Below are 21,849 nucleotides of genomic sequence, written 5' to 3' on the forward strand. Positions count from 1 at the left end.
AAACGTACAAACCATATTAAATTTTACCAAAAAAAAAAATTCAAATTTTTTAAGAACACAACCACAGCCGTATTCCCAAACACGTCCTTTATGTTCTGTCTCCGTATTTAGATCTCTTATTCGTGTTTGATAATATAATTATGGTTATTTATTATTTAAAAATATATTAAAATAATATTTTTTTTATTTATTAAAAATTATTTTTAATATTAATACATTAAAATAATTTAAAAACTTTAAAAATATTAATTTAAATCAAAAAAATAAAAAAAATTAATTTTTTTTAAAAATATTTTTAAAACACAAATCAAACATATCTTTATTACTGCAAAACCAAATGCTATTTACCTGACCAAAATCATTTAATAAATTGAAGTTGTTGGATTTTTTTTAATATTTCTTTGCCTGAGGATATATATAATTGTTGAAATATGCAAATTTTAGGTTTCATGCTGGTTAGGCTGTGCATGTTTACATGGGGCTTACCTTTAACTTTCTGGTTTTGACGAAGATTGATACAGATTTCATTATATTGTTTTCTTTGAAGAAATTATATTTTTCTTAGTAAATAAGACCACAAATTTCAAAAGATTTATTGAAAAATTTTAAGAAATCATTTTTTTAAATGATTATGTTCTTATTTTTTAAAATTAAAGGTATAAATCTGTTTAATTAATAAATTTCTGAGAATATATAAACTCAAATAACAAGCAAATAAAAGTACAATTAAAAATAGTCAAAATACCAAAACCACTTAATTAGAGAGATTTAAGAATAATAAAAATAAAAGCACTCGAATAAAAAATCGAAAACTGGAAAAATAAAATAATCTCAAAGTATAATACACTAGCAACTTGATAATAAGAATAATGAAAAAAAAAAACAAAAAATAAAGTAAAGGATCCCACATGTTTGACAAGTTGCTTGTCACTATACATTGCACAAGATTACAAAACAAAAAGGTCACCTCAGGTTCAGGCTCAGGCTCAGGCTCAGGCTCCGTAGGGTGACGCAACTAGTCTTTGGACATTTCCCGAACGAGCTAATCTCCTTCCTCGAAATCAAACTTTCCTTTCCCATATTATCCTCTCTCTCTCTCTCTCTCTAGATTTTTAACTACCATAGTTATTTTTAGCAGTAGCAGCCTACAGTAGAGTTGTCGGAAGAAGCCTGCGCAGCACGCATCATGTATCAACAACCGTCGTCGTCTTCTTCTTCACCGCAAAAATCCAATCTGCCAAGTGGGCTAACAAGGTATGGTTCGGCCCCGGGTTCTTTTTTAACCCGGGCAGTTGATTCAGTCATCGGGGCTGACCGTGAACTCTCTGGTCTTGGATCAACTCCCCTCGTGGGCCGTCAACAACACTTCTCTGGGGACTCATCCTCAATCACCTCGGAGTCGACCTGCAAGGTCAACTCATCCAGCTGCGATCGAAAAGCACCCAAAAGTGGCGGCGGCGGGGGGTTGCAGAGGTCGTACGGTTTGAATGAGATAGCACATGGTGCTGGATCTTTGGTGCGGCAGAGGAGCTCGCCTGCTGGATTTCTAAGCCATCTCGCCACTGAAAATGGTAAATATACATACATATTTTCCTTAAAATAAATACATAAATACCATCAGTCTTTATCTTTGTGGATTGGATTAATACGGTGGACAGGAGTAGATAGATTCCTGATTTTGGGATGTATTGTTTTGGGTTCTTCCATTTTCATGACAACCTTGTAAAAAGCTAAGGATAGTAAATGGGAGGAATCTTTGGTTTTGGTGGATAGAGTAGACTAGACACTTTCAATAAGTTGCAATGACTTTTGTGTCCTTTTTTACCGGGTCAAATAAGGCATTTCCTCATTTCATGATTGCGTATACTTTTCTTAAATAAATCGGTTGAGAATGTTTTTTAAAATAATTTTTACTTGAAATTATATTTAAATAATATATTTTGTTATTTTTTAAAATTTATTTTTTATATTAAAACATCACAACACTAAAAATATAAACAAAAATAATTTTTAATACAAATTCTAAAGCTGGCTGTTAATAATAATAATAATAATAATAATAATCCTTTTGTTATCAAAATGGGTAATAGAGATACAATCAATCCACAAAAGAAATGTTGCGTGCAAGCAATTTAATTATAAGCAACTCAACAATACTGTACTTGAAAGCTAATTATAAGCAACTCAAGTTAATTATTCGCACCATTTCTTTTAAAATATTTTAAAAATATATTTTTTTAATTTTTTATATATGTTTGACAAGTGGGGTTTTTAGCCATTTTAATTTTGCATTTAGAGTTTTTTTAAAACGAGTTTCATTTTATAAATATATCTTATTTATTTTTGCAAATTTGTTTTTGTTAAATATAAGTCTTGAGTTATTGCGTTTAGTCTTCAAACTCCTTTAGGAGAGCTCCACATAATATTTCAATAAACAACATTGACAGGAGTGCCTCACAAATTGGCCTGTAATTTTTACCATTATTTTACTGGGTTTATTTTTTCTTTCTTTATCAGTAGTCTGGCTAACGAGCGTTGACAAAAATGTAAATTGCAATATATCCCAAAGACAAAACTACCTTCAGTTTGATTTGCTGAAGGTGAATGAATGCTTTCTGTCTCTACATTAATATCCACGTGTGCACTTTGTGGGAATGGAGGGTGGTGAGGGTATCTGTGCCTTTTTGGCAGCGTATGGATGATTAATTATTTCATGGATTCATTTGATTGGAGCCATGGAGGAAAATGGCTTGCTATTTCCTAAGTTTACAGTTGGTGGAGGAGAGACTGTGTTTTCTTTTGTTTATTTCTCTCGCGTGCACCAAGACATTGATGGACGTTGTTTATGGCTGTGCATACACCGAGACAGAGGTTCAGAGCCCCTTCCCTTCATTAAAACATGCATTCCAAGAGTATATTTATAGAGTAGAATATTAGTGGATAGGTTCCATCAGAAACAATCTCTCAAGTTAGTCCCTCAACTATGAATTGATTTACAATGTAGTCCCTCAAACATAGGTTTAATTAGTTTTTCTGCTTGATATGGTGTTTTCAGTTTTTTTTTTTCAATTTAGTTGATTTGTTTTTTTGAACACCTCTTACAACAAGGAATTAACAAGGCTTTGAGATTGAATGTCTTTCTCAATTATGGCCAAGACCATGTTCTATTTATTTCTTCTTTATGAAAAAAGAAAAAACAAAAGGACAGAAATAAAACATCAAATTCCGTGTTGCGAAGGAGCAACTTGGACAGACTGTCCAGGCTGGCAGCGACTCGGTTCTGTCTAAAGGACGAAATATTATCAAGTACCAGGACTTGATAAAGATATGGTCTTAGCCATAATTGAGGCGGCTGCTTTTGGTTTTTGAAGGAAAAATAAAAGGAAGAACAAAGAAAATGATAGCTACTTTTGTATACGAAACCGTACTGCTAAGATAGTTGATTTAGGTGTGAATGATATTTGGGACTGTTCATCAACAGCCACAGGTTGTTGGAAGACATGTCGAAGTGGATTTGAGGGATGATGTTCTGGGATTATGATATGTAATCTCTGTTAGAATTTACCTATTTTCAATCTTGAGGCACCTCTTAAAGAAAAGCTTCATTTATAGGCTGGAAATTATGATGAAAGTAAAAAATAAATAAAGTTTTTGAATAAATATGTTCCCTGAAATCATGTCAGTTTATGGAGGGAGATTCAGGTCACGAGCCTGCACTAAGTTTATTTATTTGATATGTTATAAATGTATTTATAACACTATTCTAAACTCTTTATATGTCGGTTGAAGCGAGGATTGCAAAAACATACTCCGCAATGTGCCTATGGATCACCACCGCCGGCTCACAATAAATCTGTCTCTCTTTGGTGCTTCTGTGTGTAACTGCGCTGGTTTCATTTATCCATTCATCTTGCCAATAACCAATTCAGATGAAGAAAAGGACATAAAGAAAACGGAGTGTGATGAAATTGAAGTGCATATCTAATCAGAAGTTATCTCTTGTACATAATTTTGTTTCTTGAACTTTTAAAACATAAATGTTAACATGGTATAAGAGTTGTTTTAATCAAATGGTCTTGCATTCCATTTGCAAGATCTCGGTTTGGAAAGTCAAAAGTGATGCTGGAAATGTTTGGCTCTTGTGCAGAAAGAAGGATATGGTAAAAGCAAATATAAAAAAAGTATTCCTACATCTGAAACTGTTGTCAATTTATTGTTCACATTTTGTTGCGGAAGTAAGTGACTCTGTGAATTATTTTGTACAACTCCTCCTAAGATTATATGCATCAGTTACAGTAGTCCTAGTTAATTTTCAATGCAGTTTATATCCAACAAAAAAACTGTATTCACACATCTGAAAGTGAGGCCTAAGTTATATTGTTATTTTTATCTTCAGGATTGAGGCTTAGACAACCTGTGATGAATCTATATTTTTGGTTTTGAATATCATCTGTCTCTTTTGCCAATCTAAATAGGAGGTTTCTCAATTACAAGGGGAACTGGAGGCTATAACTCTCGCAATGGCTCTGGTGGTGGCCCCTCAAGGTTGAAGTCTCAATTGAGCTTCACTAGACAAGACTCTCTTTCTCAGATATCTGAAGTTAGTGAGAATGTTGTTGAAGGCATCGGCTCTGACAATGGCAGTCAGAACTCCACTCATTCTTATTCTGCGGCTAGCTTTGGTATGGAATCTTGGGACACTCCAAATTCCATTGTATTTTCTGGCCATCCCTCGAAACAAGCTAGGACTGGAGATGGAGACATCTATAACTGTTTCAATGCGTTAGAAACTCAGGTACTAAAACTCTTTTCTGAAGACTTGTATGTCAGGAAATTCATGGAAGTGTGGATGATTTAGTTTGTTCTCTGGCCCGACATCCCATAAACATGTAAAACACATGCATTTGCAAGTCCAAACCACGCCCCAGCATTTTCTGGTAACTTATATACATATAAATAAGCTAAGGGTAATTGTAAATACATACAATTAGATTTAGACAGTTGCAAACCTCCTACGAAAACATATTTTTGTTTAGTTGTGAGCAAATTGCTGCACGCACATGGCATATTTCAAATGGTTACTTGTTTTCTCAAATCATAGTATGGTCTGCTATGCTCTCTGAACTCACACCTACTTGTAGCATGTTTTACTAAGGTTGCATTAAAAGACTAGCTGGCCTCATTTTTTACAACAAGAAGTAACCTTAGCCTGACATTTGCATGACAAACCTTAGTTCAGCTGTATATTTTTATTTTTTTTTATAACAGGCAATTCTCCTTGGCTAGTGTAAATTATGCTTAATTTTATATTTTTCAGTATTTCTTTTTGTTTTTTCTTCTAGTATACCATATATCTGAGTCACCCTGCTCATTCCGCATTCAGTTTAGCTTGCCCCAGACAAGTCTTGAGATGGCAACAGTGGAGAAGCTGCTACAAATTCCCGAAGACTCTGTTCCTTGCAAAATCCGTGCTAAACGTGGTTGTGCCACTCATCCTAGAAGCATTGCTGAAAGGGTTAGTAAAGGTTTTTCAACTTTTTTAGAGAGGATTTATAGAAGTTGCATAAAGATTCCTTTCGTGCATTATTTGTAATTTGAGTCCACTTTTCAAATGGGATCATGGTGAATTGAAGTGACTTTTTTCAATACAGTCCTAAACATCATCTTGTAGCATACGTTTGTTAGTGATTGTCCAACTTCTGATACGTGCAACTGCATTCATGACCTGCACATGTGATTTCCTTGGTTTCATTTCTAACAGAATAAACATTTTAGAAATAATACTGTGATAGGAGTAAATATTTTCAGATGCTTACTAGCAGAATTGATCAACCTTGTTAAGATATCTAATTAATAGATGACGTAGCTTCGTAACATAACAGAAAATGCATGCATTATTATTTTACCTGAACAGTGTTTAGTGTGCCGTCTATTTATTTGTTAATCTCATATTTGTCAACCATGCTCTCTAACTCTTTTTGGACACGTTCTTGCTCCAATTTGCACAAGGGCATGATACATAAATACTTTTCTCAAAGTGAGAGCAAGATTGTTCGTGAGAATTTTGGAAAAAAATTCAAATCACCCAATTGTGTAGTGTGATGCTTGTAGTGCAAGTAATGACAAGGAAAAACAAACACCTGGAAAGTGATGTTAATTTTGCATATTTCTCAAGGTGGTTTTTGGGCAGGCACCAACAAGGTTGTTTCATGACAAATATACTAAGTAGGTTTGTTTCTAATTTGAGATCATGCTGGCACAGTAACATGATTAACTAAGCTTTTCTTTTTAAGCCAAAGACTTTGTTTGGAAAAACCTTTTATAGCTCGCCTGCTAAATGCACTGTATTAAGAATAAAGGGACTGCTGTACATGATGCATACTCCTAGTCTCCTACAGCTTGCCACTTTCCTATTCAAGTTGCCAACACACCCACTTTGGTTCCACCCAAGAAGAACAAGGCCAATTTCTCATTTGATCAAACGGCAAAGACGTGGTCCTACATTCTTTGCATTCCCTTTACTCTAATAAAACCAACATATTGAGAAGATGAACTTTGCTTAAAAGATCATGAAGAGATGTACATTCGTGAAGATTCTCCCCAGAGGTTCATTAGAGTTTGTTTATAGAAAATTATTTTACCATGAGATTTGCAGTTATTTGCTGATGCAAAAGGGAAACTCATCGGCACAAAAGTGCGAGTAGCAGATTTGATTTGTGAGGAGTGACCAATTTATGCAAAATACTGAAGAGGAAGACCATTTCTAGATTACCCTGTAACCAGATACCTTCATCACAACAGATAATGCCCTTTATTGAAAGGCAGAAGAGGATAACCAATGAAACAAAGAATCATGTTGTAAAAGATAATCATAAACAACTAGGGGGTGACCTTCAAATTTGTAATTTTACATGTTAGTTTGAAAAGTGTATGCGGGGATAGAATTTCCAGGTCATAATATTTTTGCTTGGATGGTGCTGAAATATCTTATCTAGGAGTTGATCCAATCTGCCTGCATCATAACAAGGATATGGGTTACTTTGATTTGATGTCTACAAGACAACAATTCCTCGAATAATGCCCAAGAGTGAACGGCAGCAACCAAAAAAACAGATGCCATAACAGGAAGCGTGAGGGTGTATGTGTCTCTGCTTGCACGTTCAACAGAGAGAGAGAGAGAGAGAGGTAGTCAGTGTGTGCCACACCCTCTGATGGACTTTTAGATCAGCTGAATAGCTGGCATATAATTTTGTTATATTAGTCTGGTTATAATGCATGCATCACAGCTAAACCTTGCAACAATATACTAGTGCTTCTGTTCATTCATTTCATAATTGGTTTATGCTGTATTACTGTAGATGGTGGTACTAATTAATTTCTGTAGATAGAAGTTAAGAGGATATCCCCCCCCTTTTCTGGGGTCAGTGGGAAGTTTAAGGAACAAGGATGTCAATTTTTTTGTCTGTATGGGTGATAATGTTAGTTTGCAAAATGTGCTACCGAAACCATGTTTTACTGATAGTAAAATTTCATTGATTACGTATCTTGAATTGTTGTTGCATTGGATTAAAAGAAATACAGATAACCTGTCTTGCAAACTTACAATTTGCAACTCCATTTGTTAGGAGAGAAATGGGTCTGGGACTCTAGGTACTGGGTTCATCAAACTTAATTGAAAATACACTATTAATATGTGCACATAAAAGGCTATTTGAGTATGCATGCATACGTTTAATCATTCAATCGTCTTATGTTTCGTCTAAATCAGGAGAGAAGAACCAGAATAAGTGGGAAGCTGAAGACACTACAAGACCTCGTTCCTAACATGGATAAGGTAATAATGTGTTATTCATTTCTTTTCACATCATGCAATCTGGCTTTGAATGAGGTGTATGTTGATTTTTTTAACAACTTGCAGCAAACAAGTTATGCAGACATGTTGGAGTTGGCAGTGAAGCATATAAAGGGCCTTCAAAATGAAGTGGAGGTGAGTAGAACGTTAAATGATAGCTAAACAAAAAGAAAATCTCAATTGCAAATGGTTGTATTTATTCTACTCTTTGCTGTCTATCAAACTGATAGATGCTATAGCTGTACTACTTATTGCTGGTCCTTCCCTAATCTTCACTTGATATCTGTTTGCCCATCTCTCACAGAAACTCCACAAAGAATTGGAAGGTTGTACTTGTGGATGCAAACAATCAACCCCATGATCTTGCCAACAAAGGAGATCTAAATCGACCGGCAAAATCTATGCTTTTTGAATGAAAAATTTTCACTTCACGGTAAGGTTACATGGTCTCTTAAGAGTACCATGCTGTCAGGCTGAAATCTTCAAAACATTGACCTGACAAATTCATGAAACAAGATTGTGATTCAAGGATCTTGAAGGCATGGAATCAGGCAGGCTGATGTTGTCTTAACAAATTTCAGTTTAACAATTGCACCGTTGGGGAATCAAACTCTAAGCTGTATATAGAGAAGTAATACTGTTGACTTGTAGTCCATCAGAAATCATGCATGTAAAATGCTGTTTAATTTCCCTCCTAGTTTTGCCTGGTATTAATTCGAGGATTGAGAGAATATTTGAACCTGGCCATTTCTATCTTCTAGAGTTCAACCTTTAGTGTCCTTAGCCGTAGACTTAAATTTATAATTTATGGTTTGGCATTAATTTTGTACCTTGTGTAACACGCTTTGATTTTGAAACTAGTCCATTGACCCACGACAATCAAGTTGCTGGTGCACTGAACAGGCTTGAGGTGCTTGCTGGTTTGATTGCATTGGTTCATGTTGGTCAGATATGTTGGATAGGTTAAGGCAGGCTGCTGCCGAAGATGTAGCTTATGCCAAGTTTTTTGATCTCGTAAGAGATGAGATCGTACAAAGATACTAGTTGGATAATGGCCTTCATTATGCAAAAAGGGGTTGCGGCAGGCCCAGTGGGCGTCATGCCAGCACTCCCCCGGGTGTTAGGCTAGGGTGCCCATAGCCAAGTAAGCAGGTCCCTACAAAGCAATAAATGTTATTATAATTCTGGTAGGGATAGACATTACTACATCTTAGATCCTCTTTGATCTAAGTCATCTACCACAGCATTGTGTCACCATGCAAATATATTGTTGTGATGTTTTCTCGAGCATCAACTTCAATCTTAGTCATACTGAAATATTGCTGCATGTCTCACATAAAGTTTTCCAATTCCTTGGAACATCTTGCGCTACTGCATGGTGAGGTTCAAGTAATTTGAGTTTGGAAATTTAATGTCACGCAGAAGTCGGTATGGAGCTCTCCTCAAAATGCCTGAACATGTTAGTTAGGCCTTCAACTTGCAGGCAGGGCAGAACTAGAAAATAAAATTAAAGGGGATCAAAATGTTAATTGTTATATTATTTAAGTTAAATAAATTAATATTATTAAAGGAAGGGCTGGAAAATAATTTCCTTGTAGGGGTCCCGGCCCTGCCAGCCCCCCCCTCTCCGCCCCTACTTACAGGCATGGGCAACAACTATGGTTGTCATGACGTCATGCTAAACAGATGGGCGCTGAGCAACTTCCTGCATCTTGGCACGAGCACAAAAAATAATACCATGCTAAGATAAGGACATATAAAATCTCGTTACTCATTCATGCATGTCATTAATTAGATGATGAGGCATTTGACTACCTTAAAAAAGTCATAGTTACTCATGTTGTTTGTCCATGCTTGGCTGAATTTTTTCATTTTGACATTCAGAGCACTAGGCAATGTTAGAGAATAATATAAATCATATCCTGAGACCTCACCTAACAGCTTAAGCTATTGGGTTGAAATGGTTCTTTGACATGGTATCAGAGCTTTAATGACCAAGCGGTCACGAGTTCGAATCTCACCATCCCAATTTATTTAATAAAAATTAAGCACAAAGTAAAGTGGACCTGTGCAAGTTTCAAGCCCAAAGGGCTTTCACTTGAGGGGGTGTGTTAGAGAATAATATAAATCATATCCTGAGACCTCACCTAACAGTTTAAGCTATTGGGTTGAGATGGTTCTTTGACAGACAAAAATCACATCTCACAAACCAATTGCTAAACTACCACCACCCTTGCTACCAGTATTACGGTGTCTCAGCATGTCTTGGACTATCTATCATCCAAGTTAGAGTTCATATCAAACATCAACCTATGTCTTGTTGAATTGTTAGACGTACACTACTACAGAATCTATCATTGCCAGTGCACGCTAGTATTGTCTATGCATGTTGACATTCATGCTAGTATGCCAAAAAAACTTCCACTAAGACAGGTTATAGATCACAAAATCAAACTTGTGCTTAGTGTGACACCACTGTCATAGCCCTTATATCATATGTCCCTAAAGGAATTGGGCTAGTTGAGAAAATAATTGAATAAATTGATTGATGCTCACGTGCAAATCAATTTTTTAAAAACTTAAAAAAGAATGTCAAGAGTGCATGGGGTTTTTTAGCAGTAGCATTAAACCTCACAAAGTAAATCAATTTGGAAACCTCCAGTCTCGACTTTTTCTAGCTTAAGTTTTCGATAAAACCACGGGGAGAGCTAATCTAACATGAATGACTGGTAAAAACATGACTTCACTTAAAAAAAAACTTCAAAGAAACAATTTTTTTTAAAAAAAAAATCAAGACTACACCTTTTTAGATTGACCTTGGTTACCTTGTGACCCAGATCCTGAATTTCATTGGGTTTAATAACTTTATTATTTTTATAAATTGTTTTATTTAATTTTATTAAAAAAATAATGCTTGTAAAATTAAATATTAACTCTAAAATAGATATTTATCTGAGATTGTGATAACCCTGAAATAAATATAAGTAAATCATGAAATTCATTTCTCAACCAATCTTATATCAAAGAAGGATGAAATAAAAAAAACCAATTAAAAAAAATAAAGGACCAAAAACTAAAAACAAAAACATATCAGATTCAATGGGTAAACCTGTCAAATCTATAAATCAGGTAACTTGAATCAACATGTCAAATCCGTGAACTGAATCATGAACTCCACTAAGATTAATAACTTGTTTTTTTTAAAATTATTGTTTATTCAACTACATAATAACAAATATAGAAGATTGCAAAATCGAGCACAAATCTAATATTGGGATTATTTTTTAGACAACAATAACCTCATAAAAACAAAAATGAAATAAATTATAAAATTCAATTTTCAATTAACCTAATATCAAAGGATGAATTAAAAAAAATTAAACCTGCCAAACCCGCGAACATGTCCATGAACTTTCTAAGATTTAATAAAATGGTTTTTTTAACTATATGATAAAAAAAATAGATAAATACAAAATCAATTTCACTTGAGAAAAAAAAGTACCATGTGAAACCCATGAGTCAGGGTAATTCAGGTTATCCCGTCAAACTCGTAAATCAGGTCATTGACTTCACAAAGTTTAATAATTTAGTTTTAAAAAAACATTTTTTATTTAACTTTATTTTAAACAAAATAAATCACATCGCGATGTTGAGATATTTTTTTGATACCAATCTAATACTAAGATATTTTTTTTAATAAAATTATAAGGGCATCTATGAGAGAGACAAAAGAAAATCTAAAAATTAAAATTAAAATGCAAATAAATAAATAAATTAACAAAACATTGTAAATTACTATTATAGTTTTATTTGTGAGGAATAATGTTTTCGTGACACTTTTTAGTTTTTGTTGTAAATATATAAAATAAAATAAAATATTAATTCTAAATCCTAATAAACACATAATATAATATAAGAACTAAATTAAAAATAAAAAAATTCAATAACGAAAGAAAAAAAGTATTGAAATGCAAAAAATAAAAAAAACTATTATAATCTATATTATTTATGGGTGCAGGAAAAATAGTATTTTCGCGGAACATGAAATTGAAATTGAAATGTTTTTGAGGCAAAAATGTGAAGGGGAAACAAACAGTTTCTATCATGGGCCAATAATGACTCACAACCACACCTCCCAAGGCCCCGAACCATAAGTAGAAGTCGCGTTTTTTTCGTTTTGAAAATCTTGAAAGTAGCTTTTAATAAATAAATATTAATAATCGGTAATATTAAAAAAGAAAAAAATAAAAAGCATGGTAAATGAAAATCTTGAAAACGATTTTATTTATTTATTTATTAAGATTAATGTATTATAAAATTAATACATCAATTGAAATTAAGGTTTTTCTTTAATAATCTTAATATTTTTATATTTATTTAGTGAATAATTTTTTTTCTTGAGATTTGAAATCATAAAAAAAAAAAACAGATTGTTACTTGATAGCTTATGTGATAAATTAAATATATATATTTTTTGAAATTTGAATCATTATACTCTTTAAACCAAATTAAGTTTATTTTTCAAATAATCTTAAAATCCTAACATCAAATTAATATATTTTAAAAAAATAAAAAAATTAAATACTGGTCTAAAAGTTTAAATTCAAAAAATTAAATAAGTTGTATATTAGGTAGCTTTTCTCTAATTAAACATTGATAGAGAAAAAAACTCTCCTTAAACATCTCAAATAAATCTGAACTTGTTTTTTGGATATGAGAAAGGTAAAATAATTTACATGGGAGTATTTGATTTTTTTAAAAAAAGTTGGATAAATGATATCATTAAATATTTGATTTAATTTATTACAAAGAAACATGAAAAAAAAAGTCCTTAAAAAAATATAAATAAATGATATGATGAGTCCACAACATGCGCAGTCTGTCTGTGCCAGCTTTAGCTTAGACTGAAAACGCACATTCAGACGCCTCTATCTCCACCTCCCTCCCTCCCTCAAAACCCACGCAGCTATCACAGAAACGGCAAGCAAACATGTCATCAGACGAGGAAGGAGGAGAGGAGTACTTGTTCAAGATCGTGATAATTGGGGATTCTGCAGTGGGAAAATCAAATCTACTTTCTCGATATGCAAGAAATGAGTTCAATTTGCATTCAAAAGCCACAATAGGAGTGGAGTTTCAGACCCAGAGCATGGAAATTGATGGAAAAGAAGTTAAGGCTCAGATTTGGGACACTGCCGGTCAGGAGAGGTTTAGGGCTGTTACTTCCGCTTACTATAGAGGTGCTGTCGGTGCTCTCATTGTTTATGATATCAGTCGCCGTACTACTTTTGATAGTGTCGGTCGATGGCTTGATGAGCTTAAAAGTAAGTATTTTTTTTTCTTTTTTTGTGAATTTGATGACTGCCCATTTTTTGTTGGTTCAAAAGTATTCAGTGGTGTAAAGGGTTTGGTTTTTTGGCTAGTTGTAGTTAGATCTGAAGTTGGAATGATGGATTTTTCAACGAGACTTAAGTTAGAAGAAAGCTATAAATTGATCTCCTTTAGAAAAGTTACTGAAGATGGTTGTTTTTTAGCTCAGAACTTGTTGCCATATCTTTATATTGTGCTTTTTTTTTTTTTGGGTTTTCATAGTTGCATACTTTATGGATGGTATTGGCATGACATGAACTTCTTGAATGCTGTTAGTTTGCTATTTTGTTGCTAAAAATTGGAAAATATATTCCTTGTTATGCTAACTAGCGATTTGGAAGTGCAAGATCTCAAATTATGATGACTATAATTTCCCCCCCTTTTGGAGGGCAGGGTTAATGAGTATAAAGTATATACTAACACACTTAAATATAAAAGCAGCTTATTACGATTTCTATGTTGAGTTGCTGTGATTAATAGTTCGGTTCGGTTTAACAAAAAATATGGGCTGGTGAAAGAATACAGTGGGACCTCATTAGTGATTTTATACACCATGCATCTGTTTCTATGTTCACATATGATGACTGGCATCTTGCATTGCAGTGCAATTGGCTGATCTTGGTATATACATTTGGCCCTACAATCATAAAATGTCTATGATTAGCTTTTTGGTGATGCCATGCCAAATTCTGGGATTGCATCCAAATTGGTCTTACTGTGTTTAATCTTTTTGCACAGTTAATCTTATCTCACGAATTGTTTAGTTCTATGTAATTTTGACGAGAAAGTTGAAGTTGATTTCATATTACTTAGGAACCGAATTACTATGATCATCATTTGCTTAAATTTGTATGCTTTAACCTGACCAGGTTGCCATGGGTGCATGCCAACCAAGCCGTGTGCTTACTTTTTTTTGAGGTTATATTGGGGGAAGTTTTTTTCATGCGAAAGAACTTGTAAATACTCAAGTTCAAACAGAGGGATGGCAATGGGTACCTGGGGTTAGATTTCTTGATATCTATACCCTACCCATTATTCATCGGGTAAAAAATTTAGATATCCATGAACTATTCATCAGAGGTTTTAGGTATCCATTATCTACTATTATTTATTATAAAAAATAAAATTGTTAATATATATATTTGAAGTATGTACATGTATGTTAAATGATAAATATTATACATATATATGGGATTTATATTAATATTGAAATATTTATATATAAAAATATATATTTCGGGTTAGGTTTGGGCGGGTTTCGGGTTGAGTTTGACAATATCTATACCTTATCCATTATCCATCAGGTAAGGATCCAAAAAATACCCACCCATTCGGGTCGGGTCGGTATCCATTAGGTTTGGATTAAATTGTCATCCCTATTCAAACACAGTACCTTTGTCTATAAGAAGCTCGATTCTTCCTTTAGTCCTTACATATGAGTATGACCAAAATCATCATGTCTTCGAGTGATGTATTGGATAATGTACACATCATGAAATCTACCACATGAATAGCACACAAACACTCACAATGGCACACTTGTAAATATATACAATGTTTTAATATTATGTCAGTGTTTGCAAATCACGTGCGTTGTTGAATGTGTCATTCTCTCTCTGTACTTTCACGGGGAGTATCATGAGAATGAAATGCTTAAGTACCGAAGCCATGTTCTGCAGCCATATGATTTGGTGATTGCATGAACTTGACTTCAAATCTTGAATATTTGGGGATGAATAGCATTCCTCTTGTGCAGTCTACATTGCATTTAAGTGACGTATAGAAATAGCATATGTCCCCAAGTGTGCTGGAGTTCATATCATACCCTATTTGTTCTTTGAAATAATGAATAAACATGCAGTGCTTTGAGCATTGAGCTTCTAAGTGGTGGGAATAATTGAGCGAGAAACAATTAGTCATCTGAGATTCTCAAAAGGTCAATGCACCTTTCCAATGTCTGCATTTTTTTAAGCAGTTCCATTACTGTTTAGTTCTCCTATCGTTGTTCATGTTGAGCACTCTGTTATAATCTGAGAACTGATCTGTTATTATCAATCGTTCTCTGTGCATGGCAACAAAATGATGTTTTTAGCTTGGTCTTGGATTGGTTAGAAATGGCAGAGTTAATATGATTGATTGTTAATGGTTTCTAGATGTCTCAAGATTCAGCAGTATTCCTTATCCTTTGCATGTATACCTTGCATATCTATTTGCTTCCAAGGAATCATTTTCCTCCTGATCGTGGCCCTAGATTTTCACAAATGCCTTTTGGTTTAAAAATCACCTTTTGAACTTAACTGAAACAATTCTGCAGCCCATTCAGATACAACTGTAGCAATGATGCTGGTTGGAAACAAATGTGATTTGGAGAATATCAGGGATGTTAGTGTGGAGGAAGCCAAATGCCTCGCAGAAGCAGAAGGCTTATTCTTCATGGAAACATCTGCCCTCGACTCAACAAATGTTAAAAAGGCTTTTGAGATAGTTATTCGAGAGATATACAACAATGTGAGCAGGAAGGTCTTGAATTCTGATACATACAAAGCTGAATTGTCTCTGAATAGGGTAACCCTTGTTAATAATGGGAATGATTCCAAGCAAGCTCAGAGCTACTTTTCCTGCTGCTCCAGGTGATCTCAGTTCTTCTCATCTCCAACAAGTGTACAAGTTACGGGATTTTACATGGTTGGTTTGATTCAATTTGGATGGTTGGTTTGTTTTATTTAATTGTTATGACATCAGGGCTTTATTAATTGCCAAATAACTTGATATTTATAGAAATGAAATTGTTTAATTCAAGATAAAAGAAAGGGGTCAAGCTCTTTGTGCTCTAGATAGTAGTCATGTAATTGCACAAAAGAAAGCGAACGGTCATAATCCTTTGTGAGCTTGTTTTTTAGTGGAAGTTTCACACGTAGCTCTTGAAATCTTTTCATTCTATTTACCAGCAACTGCATCCTCTCTCATAAGAGGAGCAGCAGGGATGCATCCTGATCCATTTGCTTTTCGTTTCTTTCTTTTCTTCCTAAAATCCCATTAAATTATGGATTACTTGTAGTTGGTCTGTGGAAGGAGGTGGACCCTGGCTCAGAGGGACGGCCAGCCAGTTTAAATTAAGCAACCCTTTTGGGTGGTAAAGGTCTTGCAACTATTGTTCCCTTCCAAGTGATCATAAATAATCTGTGCCCAACCTTTCCTTGTTCATTGCTTTATAGTAGCAGACCCTGCTCGGATGTTAGATGACAACGCTCGGGAGCTGAGAAAAATGAACTTTGGTTTCTGCTTGAGTTTGGTATTGTGATAGTTTTTGTGGTTATGATTTGAAAAAAGTTGTTTTATAAAAAGTATTTTTAGTTGATGTTGGTTTGGTATTTATATATGTTTGGTTAAAACTGTGGTTGGATTTGAGGTTGAATAAAAAGTAGTTTAATGTGTTTGGTTAAAAAATTACTTTTCAAATTGAGATTATAAAATAATTAAAAAATTAATATATTAATATTGATGGTTTTGAATTTAAATATTATAGGTTTAATTATTGCTATTATATCATGAAATAAATAATATTTTACATAAAATATTTTTTATTGTTCAATTAAACTATCTACAATTCCATCACGTATGAAATACATCCGATAAAGACTATAGTTTTCTTGGTTTTTTAAGCGCATAATAACATCAAGTAACATATAATCATGAACAAAATTAAAATTATGATTAAATTCTGAAAATGCTATGTTATCAATAATTTTTTTTACTGGGTCGGATTCAATTCAATATATTTAGCTTTGAACCGGATCTGGTCCGGCTGAAATCAGTTGTTCAAATAATCAGTTGTTCAAATGAACAGTGGAGTTCATCTCCACTAAACGCATCCGCGGGTTTGTGGAGCTACATTCCGCAAACCATCTATTTTTTAAAAAAATCTACATGGTCCCTCATATATAATAAATTATGTTTTGGAGTTACCAAATAAGTTATACCTGCACCTGCATTTGATTTCAAACATAGAGACAACCTCCTAAACAAACGGCCTCGAAGTGACTTGAGAAAGCAACAAGCAGCATTGCAGGTTGCTCTCAAGACAGTTGTGAACTTCTTTGGTTGCCTGGCAACCAAATATCACAGCCATAACGTGACCATGTAATAACATATTGCTGGCCCAGCTATCCAACACCCAAGGTCTCAATCATTCCTACATCAAGCTTTGCTGAATTATCTTGTAGTGTTTGTTTTTATAGTTCAACTATATTTTAAAAAAAATTGATTTTTTTTATAAAAAATTAACCAGAGCTATAAGTATTTTTTTTAATTTTTAAAAACAATATAGTAAAATAACAAGCTTACTCTTTAAATAAAAAGAGATAAACCATGCATCAAGGGATTTTTTGGCCCTTTCACTCTTGTTTTTTGTCATTACCAGATTTATTGAGGGAATTTTTGTCTTTTGAGAATAATTAATTATTATCTAAATGTAAAAAACTGCAAGCATGTGCTATGCCCGTGCATTTTAAAAGAGCCTTTTGTCTTGTCACTGGAAAAGCCTGTGCATCCTTTTCTTGTTGGTATGGCATGTGTTCATGATGATGAAGCAGTTTATTACTGATAGATTTTTTTTTCTCTAAAAATTATAACTTAATTAAAATTATTGTTTGTATTTCAAATCTAAATCTTATTCTTTTAATTTTAGATTTTTATTCCTAGTAAAAGTTTTATTTGTTTTCAATTTCATCCTTCAATTCTAATTTGTCATGTATTATATTTTTCAATTTAATCCTTATTCTTTTGGTTCTTAATTTTTTTTCTTGGTTTTTTTGTAAATGTTTTATTGGTTTTCAATTTCGCCTTTTAATCTAAATTTATGGTATATTATGTTTTTCAATTCAGTCCTTATTCTTTTGATTTGTTTTTGTCTTTTTGTTAAAGTTATTTTTTTTTCTTAATTTCACCTTCCAATAAAAAATTCATAGTTGTCCTTTAATTTATTTTTTTATTTTGATTTTTATCCTTATTTTTTTTATTACTACTTTTTTATCACTTTGTGTGATTATTTTTCTTTTTCGATTTCATCCTTCAATGTTTAATTTTTTGAAGATTGGACTTCACGATTTTTTCATATATAGTTTTTCTGGTTTAATGATCCATGTCACAGGTTTGAAAAGTTAACTAGGTTTATATCCTTTTTTTAGCTTATTTTCTTTTCTAATTTCATCATTAGACTTTTTTAAAAAAAAAAATTGTTTTGTGATTCTTGTTTTTTCCTTTCTACCATGTTATCCCACCTTCATGATCTAAAACATAATTTTGACAGGTTAACTGAGGTTAACTCGCTCTTTATTATCCAAGTTACATGTCTATCATGCCAACTCAAAATAACTTGTGCTGTTTTTTCTTTTTTCTTTTTTCTAATTTTTTCCTTTTATATTTAAATAACTAAAATTTGAACAACATTATTTTTCTACTCTTGAAAAAAAATATCTCAAGTTGTCATGGTCACTTTTTTTCTTAAAAAAATTTGATTATTTACTATTGTTATCTATTTTTTTTATCTAATTAAAATAAAATTAATTTATTTAACCATTTAATTTTTTGATTTATTTAAAACATGCTTACAACACACACGTTGTTTTTTATGGAAAAAAATCAATAGTGTCCCAAGGTGCAGCGCGAGTCCATGTCTAGTCATAAACTAACGTCGAAAGAGAGAAAAAAAAAAAACTGGAGATCAACGTACCACTACAAAATGTAATTAAATGGGAAAAATCAAATTTGAAAAAAGATTAATAATAACGAGATCAACTAAGATAAGCTGACCCATCACGACTTCAGCGATCGCAATCTCTGCTTCTTCAGCTGCAATTTCCATTCTGCTAGAAGCTTTTTTTTTTTTTTTTTTTTTGCTCCCAATGAGAAAAGAGAGCATCATTTTCAGCTTCCATGTATGATTGCTGCGTGTAAATGGAGATATTGAAAGATAGAGACAGATAAAGATGATGTCCTTCATTTATTCCAACTTTTTTTTTTCTTTTAACAGTAGCAATGTGCTTCCATGGTTTGCAGAACCCACTCATCATTGGGATCTCCAATACTCGGCCATTTCAAACCCATTTTTGCTATAGTGGTAGTCCTCAATGGTTTGATCAATTTCTGCCTCTGTGTTCATCACAAAAGGTCCATACTGAACCACAGGCTCGTTAATTGGCTGTCCGGCAATCAGCACAAATCGCAATGGCTTAGAAGATCTGTTCCACACACTCAAACCATCTCCAGGACCTAAAACCAGGACATGATGAGCAGTTGAGGGTGAAGAATTTGGCTTGCCGAAGACCCCTTCACCTTCAATAACATACACAAATCCATTCCATGATTCTGGGATATTTTGATGCACTTGAGCTCTGGGTTTCAGAGTGAAATCCAAATACATTGTTGGTGTCCTGGTATAAACTGGAGATCGCACTCCCATCGATTCCCCTGCTATAATTCTCACTTCAGCCCCGTCTTTCTCTGCTCTTTTTATGTCATCACTTAAAAGTTCTTGATACCTAGGTTCAATCCTGCCAAAATAGGATTCGGATTATTAGCATCCTCTGCATGGTGAATATAGAAGATAAATTCTGAACACTGTTGTTTTTCAAGATGAACATTAGAAATATATGGAAAACTTTAAATTGCTTGATGGTAGGGGGGAGGCTGGCCTGTCTCAAGGCTCAATGAAAGTAGACATGCTTGAAAGTAACAAAAGAATTATCCTGGGACAATGACACATGCATACACACACACACAAAAAAGTGCAGCTAAATTCTCAAAAATATAATTTAATTTTCGAAACATAGGAGAATTTGACTGAGAATTAGTAACTAACAGATGATTAAGGGTTTAGGGGTCAGCTGTTTCTAGTCTTGCCCTTACAACCTTAAAAACCCAGGAAAAGAAAAGAGAGTAATTTAGAGATTTCTAACATTTTGTCTTGGGAAGATAGATTTATCCACAGCTGCAGACCCTTTTGAGCACCTTCTCCGGCAGGCATTTCCGAGTGGATGATGCCTCTTCCTGCTGTCATCCACTGCAAAGTGAAGAGAAAAAGATTAAGAATCAAATGAAACAAAGAAGAAGAAAACCTAGAATTTATAACGGCATGAAATGCACTGATTCATTGCCCCATCTGAAATCCTTCACCTGCACATCTCCGGTATGGATTGTACCCTTGTGCCCTGCAAAGTCCTGATGAGTGATGCTTCCCTGATATCCACAATAACCAAACATCAGTTTCTTAAATATTCAGTCTTCCAACATACTGGTTTTTTAACCGAAAACAATTTTACCTGCAGCATGTATGTAACAGTCTCAAAACCTGCAATTCACATTAAGAAAAAATTACTAAAGGTATAAAAAAACCCAGAAAAAGAAAACATTAAAACTGATGGAATAATTCAAGAACCTCTGTGCGGATGATCAGGAAATCCAGCAGGAGGAGACACTGCAACAACAACCAAACACCTTATAATTTCAATACCATACAAAATTTCTTAAACCGATTGGACATTGACATAAAACTAACCTGAAAAATCATCCAGCATGAGAAAAGGATCCAAGAACTTCTGTTCACTCCTGAAAATCAATTTCCCAAAACAAAGAGAACCAAGAAATGCATCAAGAAACCAGCAAACCAAAACTGGAATAAATCAAGAAGAAGAAGCCATGCATGATTTAAGATTGACATTAAAAAAAAAAACCAAGAAGAAGAAGGAAGTACCTTCCAATGCCTCTTCTAACAACAGCACCATCACCTTCATGTTGGAGCTTGGCCAGGATCTTCTTGGTCACCAATCTGGGTGTGTCGAAACCAATGGATTGATCTGATTCAGACATGATATTTCTGATACGGTGTATACTGTTACTAGCCTCGGTAGTAGTTGGTGGATATAATCTCTTCAGAAAATTTCGATAAAAAGAAGCTCTCATATACTACAAGCAATCTAAAAAACAAAAAGAAACACTAAGAGAAAATCAGTTTGTATTTTCTTGTTCGTGTCTTTGGATTTATTTGTAAGCTTCTTTAGAAATTAGAACCTGCTCTGCATCCATATATATAGCAAGAGCAGGTGGCTTTGTTTGCTTTCGGACACGCCACAAATAGATTACTCTTTCTTCCTTGGGTTTTGAACATGATTACAATTTAGTCCTCAAGCTTGAAAACTTATAATCTAGTCCCTTAACTCTTGTTAAAGCATCTCCGTTTTCCTCTACACCTTGGTTTTCTGTTAAGAACTTAACTAGGAAAAAATCCGAAAATTGTTTTAATGCAAAAAGGGTCAGCAAGAGTCGGGGAGTTAAGTTGTAGGTTTTCAAAGGTGAAGGACCGAGTTATGATTCTGGTAAAATCCAGGGACTAAAGATAATATTCAAACACGTGCTGTTTTGCTGGGGTTGTTTGGTCTCTGTGACCCGAAGGCGGTTGGAAGGCGTGGGGATATCCTTCTTCTACTCTCTCCTTGGACCAAATATGATGATGATGTCAAGCTCTTGTCATCGTGATGTTCTTGCGATTTGCGCATAGGCTGCTTTACAGAATTTCCTTCTTTTTTCTTACAAAAATAAATAAATAAATAAATAAAAGCACTTCGCTTTTC

The 21,849-nt window shown here is 33.7% G+C and overlaps 3 protein-coding genes across 3 annotated transcripts; 2 read left to right on the plus strand and 1 right to left on the minus strand.

Annotated features, from left to right (window-relative positions):
* The first annotated feature begins 965 nt into the window (after positions 1-965).
* Positions 966-8,599, plus strand: LOC133682775 (transcription factor bHLH128). The gene is made up of 6 exons (XM_062106293.1): positions 966-1,571; positions 4,476-4,795; positions 5,384-5,515; positions 7,769-7,834; positions 7,919-7,987; positions 8,157-8,599. Exons 1-6 carry the CDS (start codon positions 1,187-1,189, stop codon positions 8,211-8,213), a joined length of 1,029 nt encoding a protein of 342 aa, XP_061962277.1. The 5' UTR covers positions 966-1,186; the 3' UTR covers positions 8,214-8,599.
* Positions 8,600-12,708: 4,109 nt separating this feature from the next.
* Positions 12,709-16,149, plus strand: LOC133682813 (ras-related protein RABA5d-like). Its single transcript, XM_062106342.1, has 2 exons — positions 12,709-13,176; positions 15,537-16,149. The coding sequence occupies exons 1-2, from the start codon at positions 12,843-12,845 to the stop codon at positions 15,854-15,856; spliced, it is 654 nt and encodes a 217-aa protein (XP_061962326.1). The 5' UTR covers positions 12,709-12,842; the 3' UTR covers positions 15,857-16,149.
* A 2,789-nt stretch (positions 16,150-18,938) lies between these two features.
* LOC133681523 (pirin-like protein) lies at positions 18,939-21,286 on the minus strand. Its single transcript, XM_062104584.1, has 7 exons — positions 20,973-21,286; positions 20,778-20,827; positions 20,658-20,696; positions 20,542-20,570; positions 20,396-20,458; positions 20,179-20,282; positions 18,939-19,773 (listed from the first exon to the last, which is right to left on the minus strand). Exons 1-7 carry the CDS (start codon positions 21,179-21,181, stop codon positions 19,290-19,292), a joined length of 978 nt encoding a protein of 325 aa, XP_061960568.1. The 5' UTR covers positions 21,182-21,286; the 3' UTR covers positions 18,939-19,289.
* Positions 21,287-21,849: the final 563 nt, after the last annotated feature.

The sequence above is a fragment of the Populus nigra genome, chromosome 2 (assembly GCF_951802175.1).
Source record: "Populus nigra chromosome 2, ddPopNigr1.1, whole genome shotgun sequence".
NCBI classification, from domain to species: Eukaryota; Viridiplantae; Streptophyta; class Magnoliopsida; order Malpighiales; family Salicaceae; genus Populus; species Populus nigra.

Coding starts and splice junctions, on each gene's coding strand:
- LOC133682775 (XM_062106293.1), top strand. CDS start 1,187: ATGTATCAACAACCGTCGTCGTCTTCTTCTTCACCGCAAAAATCCAAT. Junction 4,796..5,383: donor TCAATGCGTTAGAAACTCAG/GTACTAAAACTC, acceptor TTCCGCATTCAG/TTTAGCTTGCCCCAGACAAG. Junction 7,835..7,918: donor TCGTTCCTAACATGGATAAG/GTAATAATGTGT, acceptor AACAACTTGCAG/CAAACAAGTTATGCAGACAT.
- LOC133681523 (XM_062104584.1), bottom strand. CDS start 21,181: ATGAGAGCTTCTTTTTATCGAAATTTTCTGAAGAGATTATATCCACCA. Junction 20,697..20,777: donor CATGCTGGATGATTTTTCAG/GTTAGTTTTATG, acceptor TTGTTGTTGCAG/TGTCTCCTCCTGCTGGATTT. Junction 19,774..20,178: donor CTATCTTCCCAAGACAAAAT/GTTAGAAATCTC, acceptor CTATTTTGGCAG/GATTGAACCTAGGTATCAAG.
- LOC133682813 (XM_062106342.1), top strand. CDS start 12,843: ATGTCATCAGACGAGGAAGGAGGAGAGGAGTACTTGTTCAAGATCGTG. Junction 13,177..15,536: donor ATGGCTTGATGAGCTTAAAA/GTAAGTATTTTT, acceptor ACAATTCTGCAG/CCCATTCAGATACAACTGTA.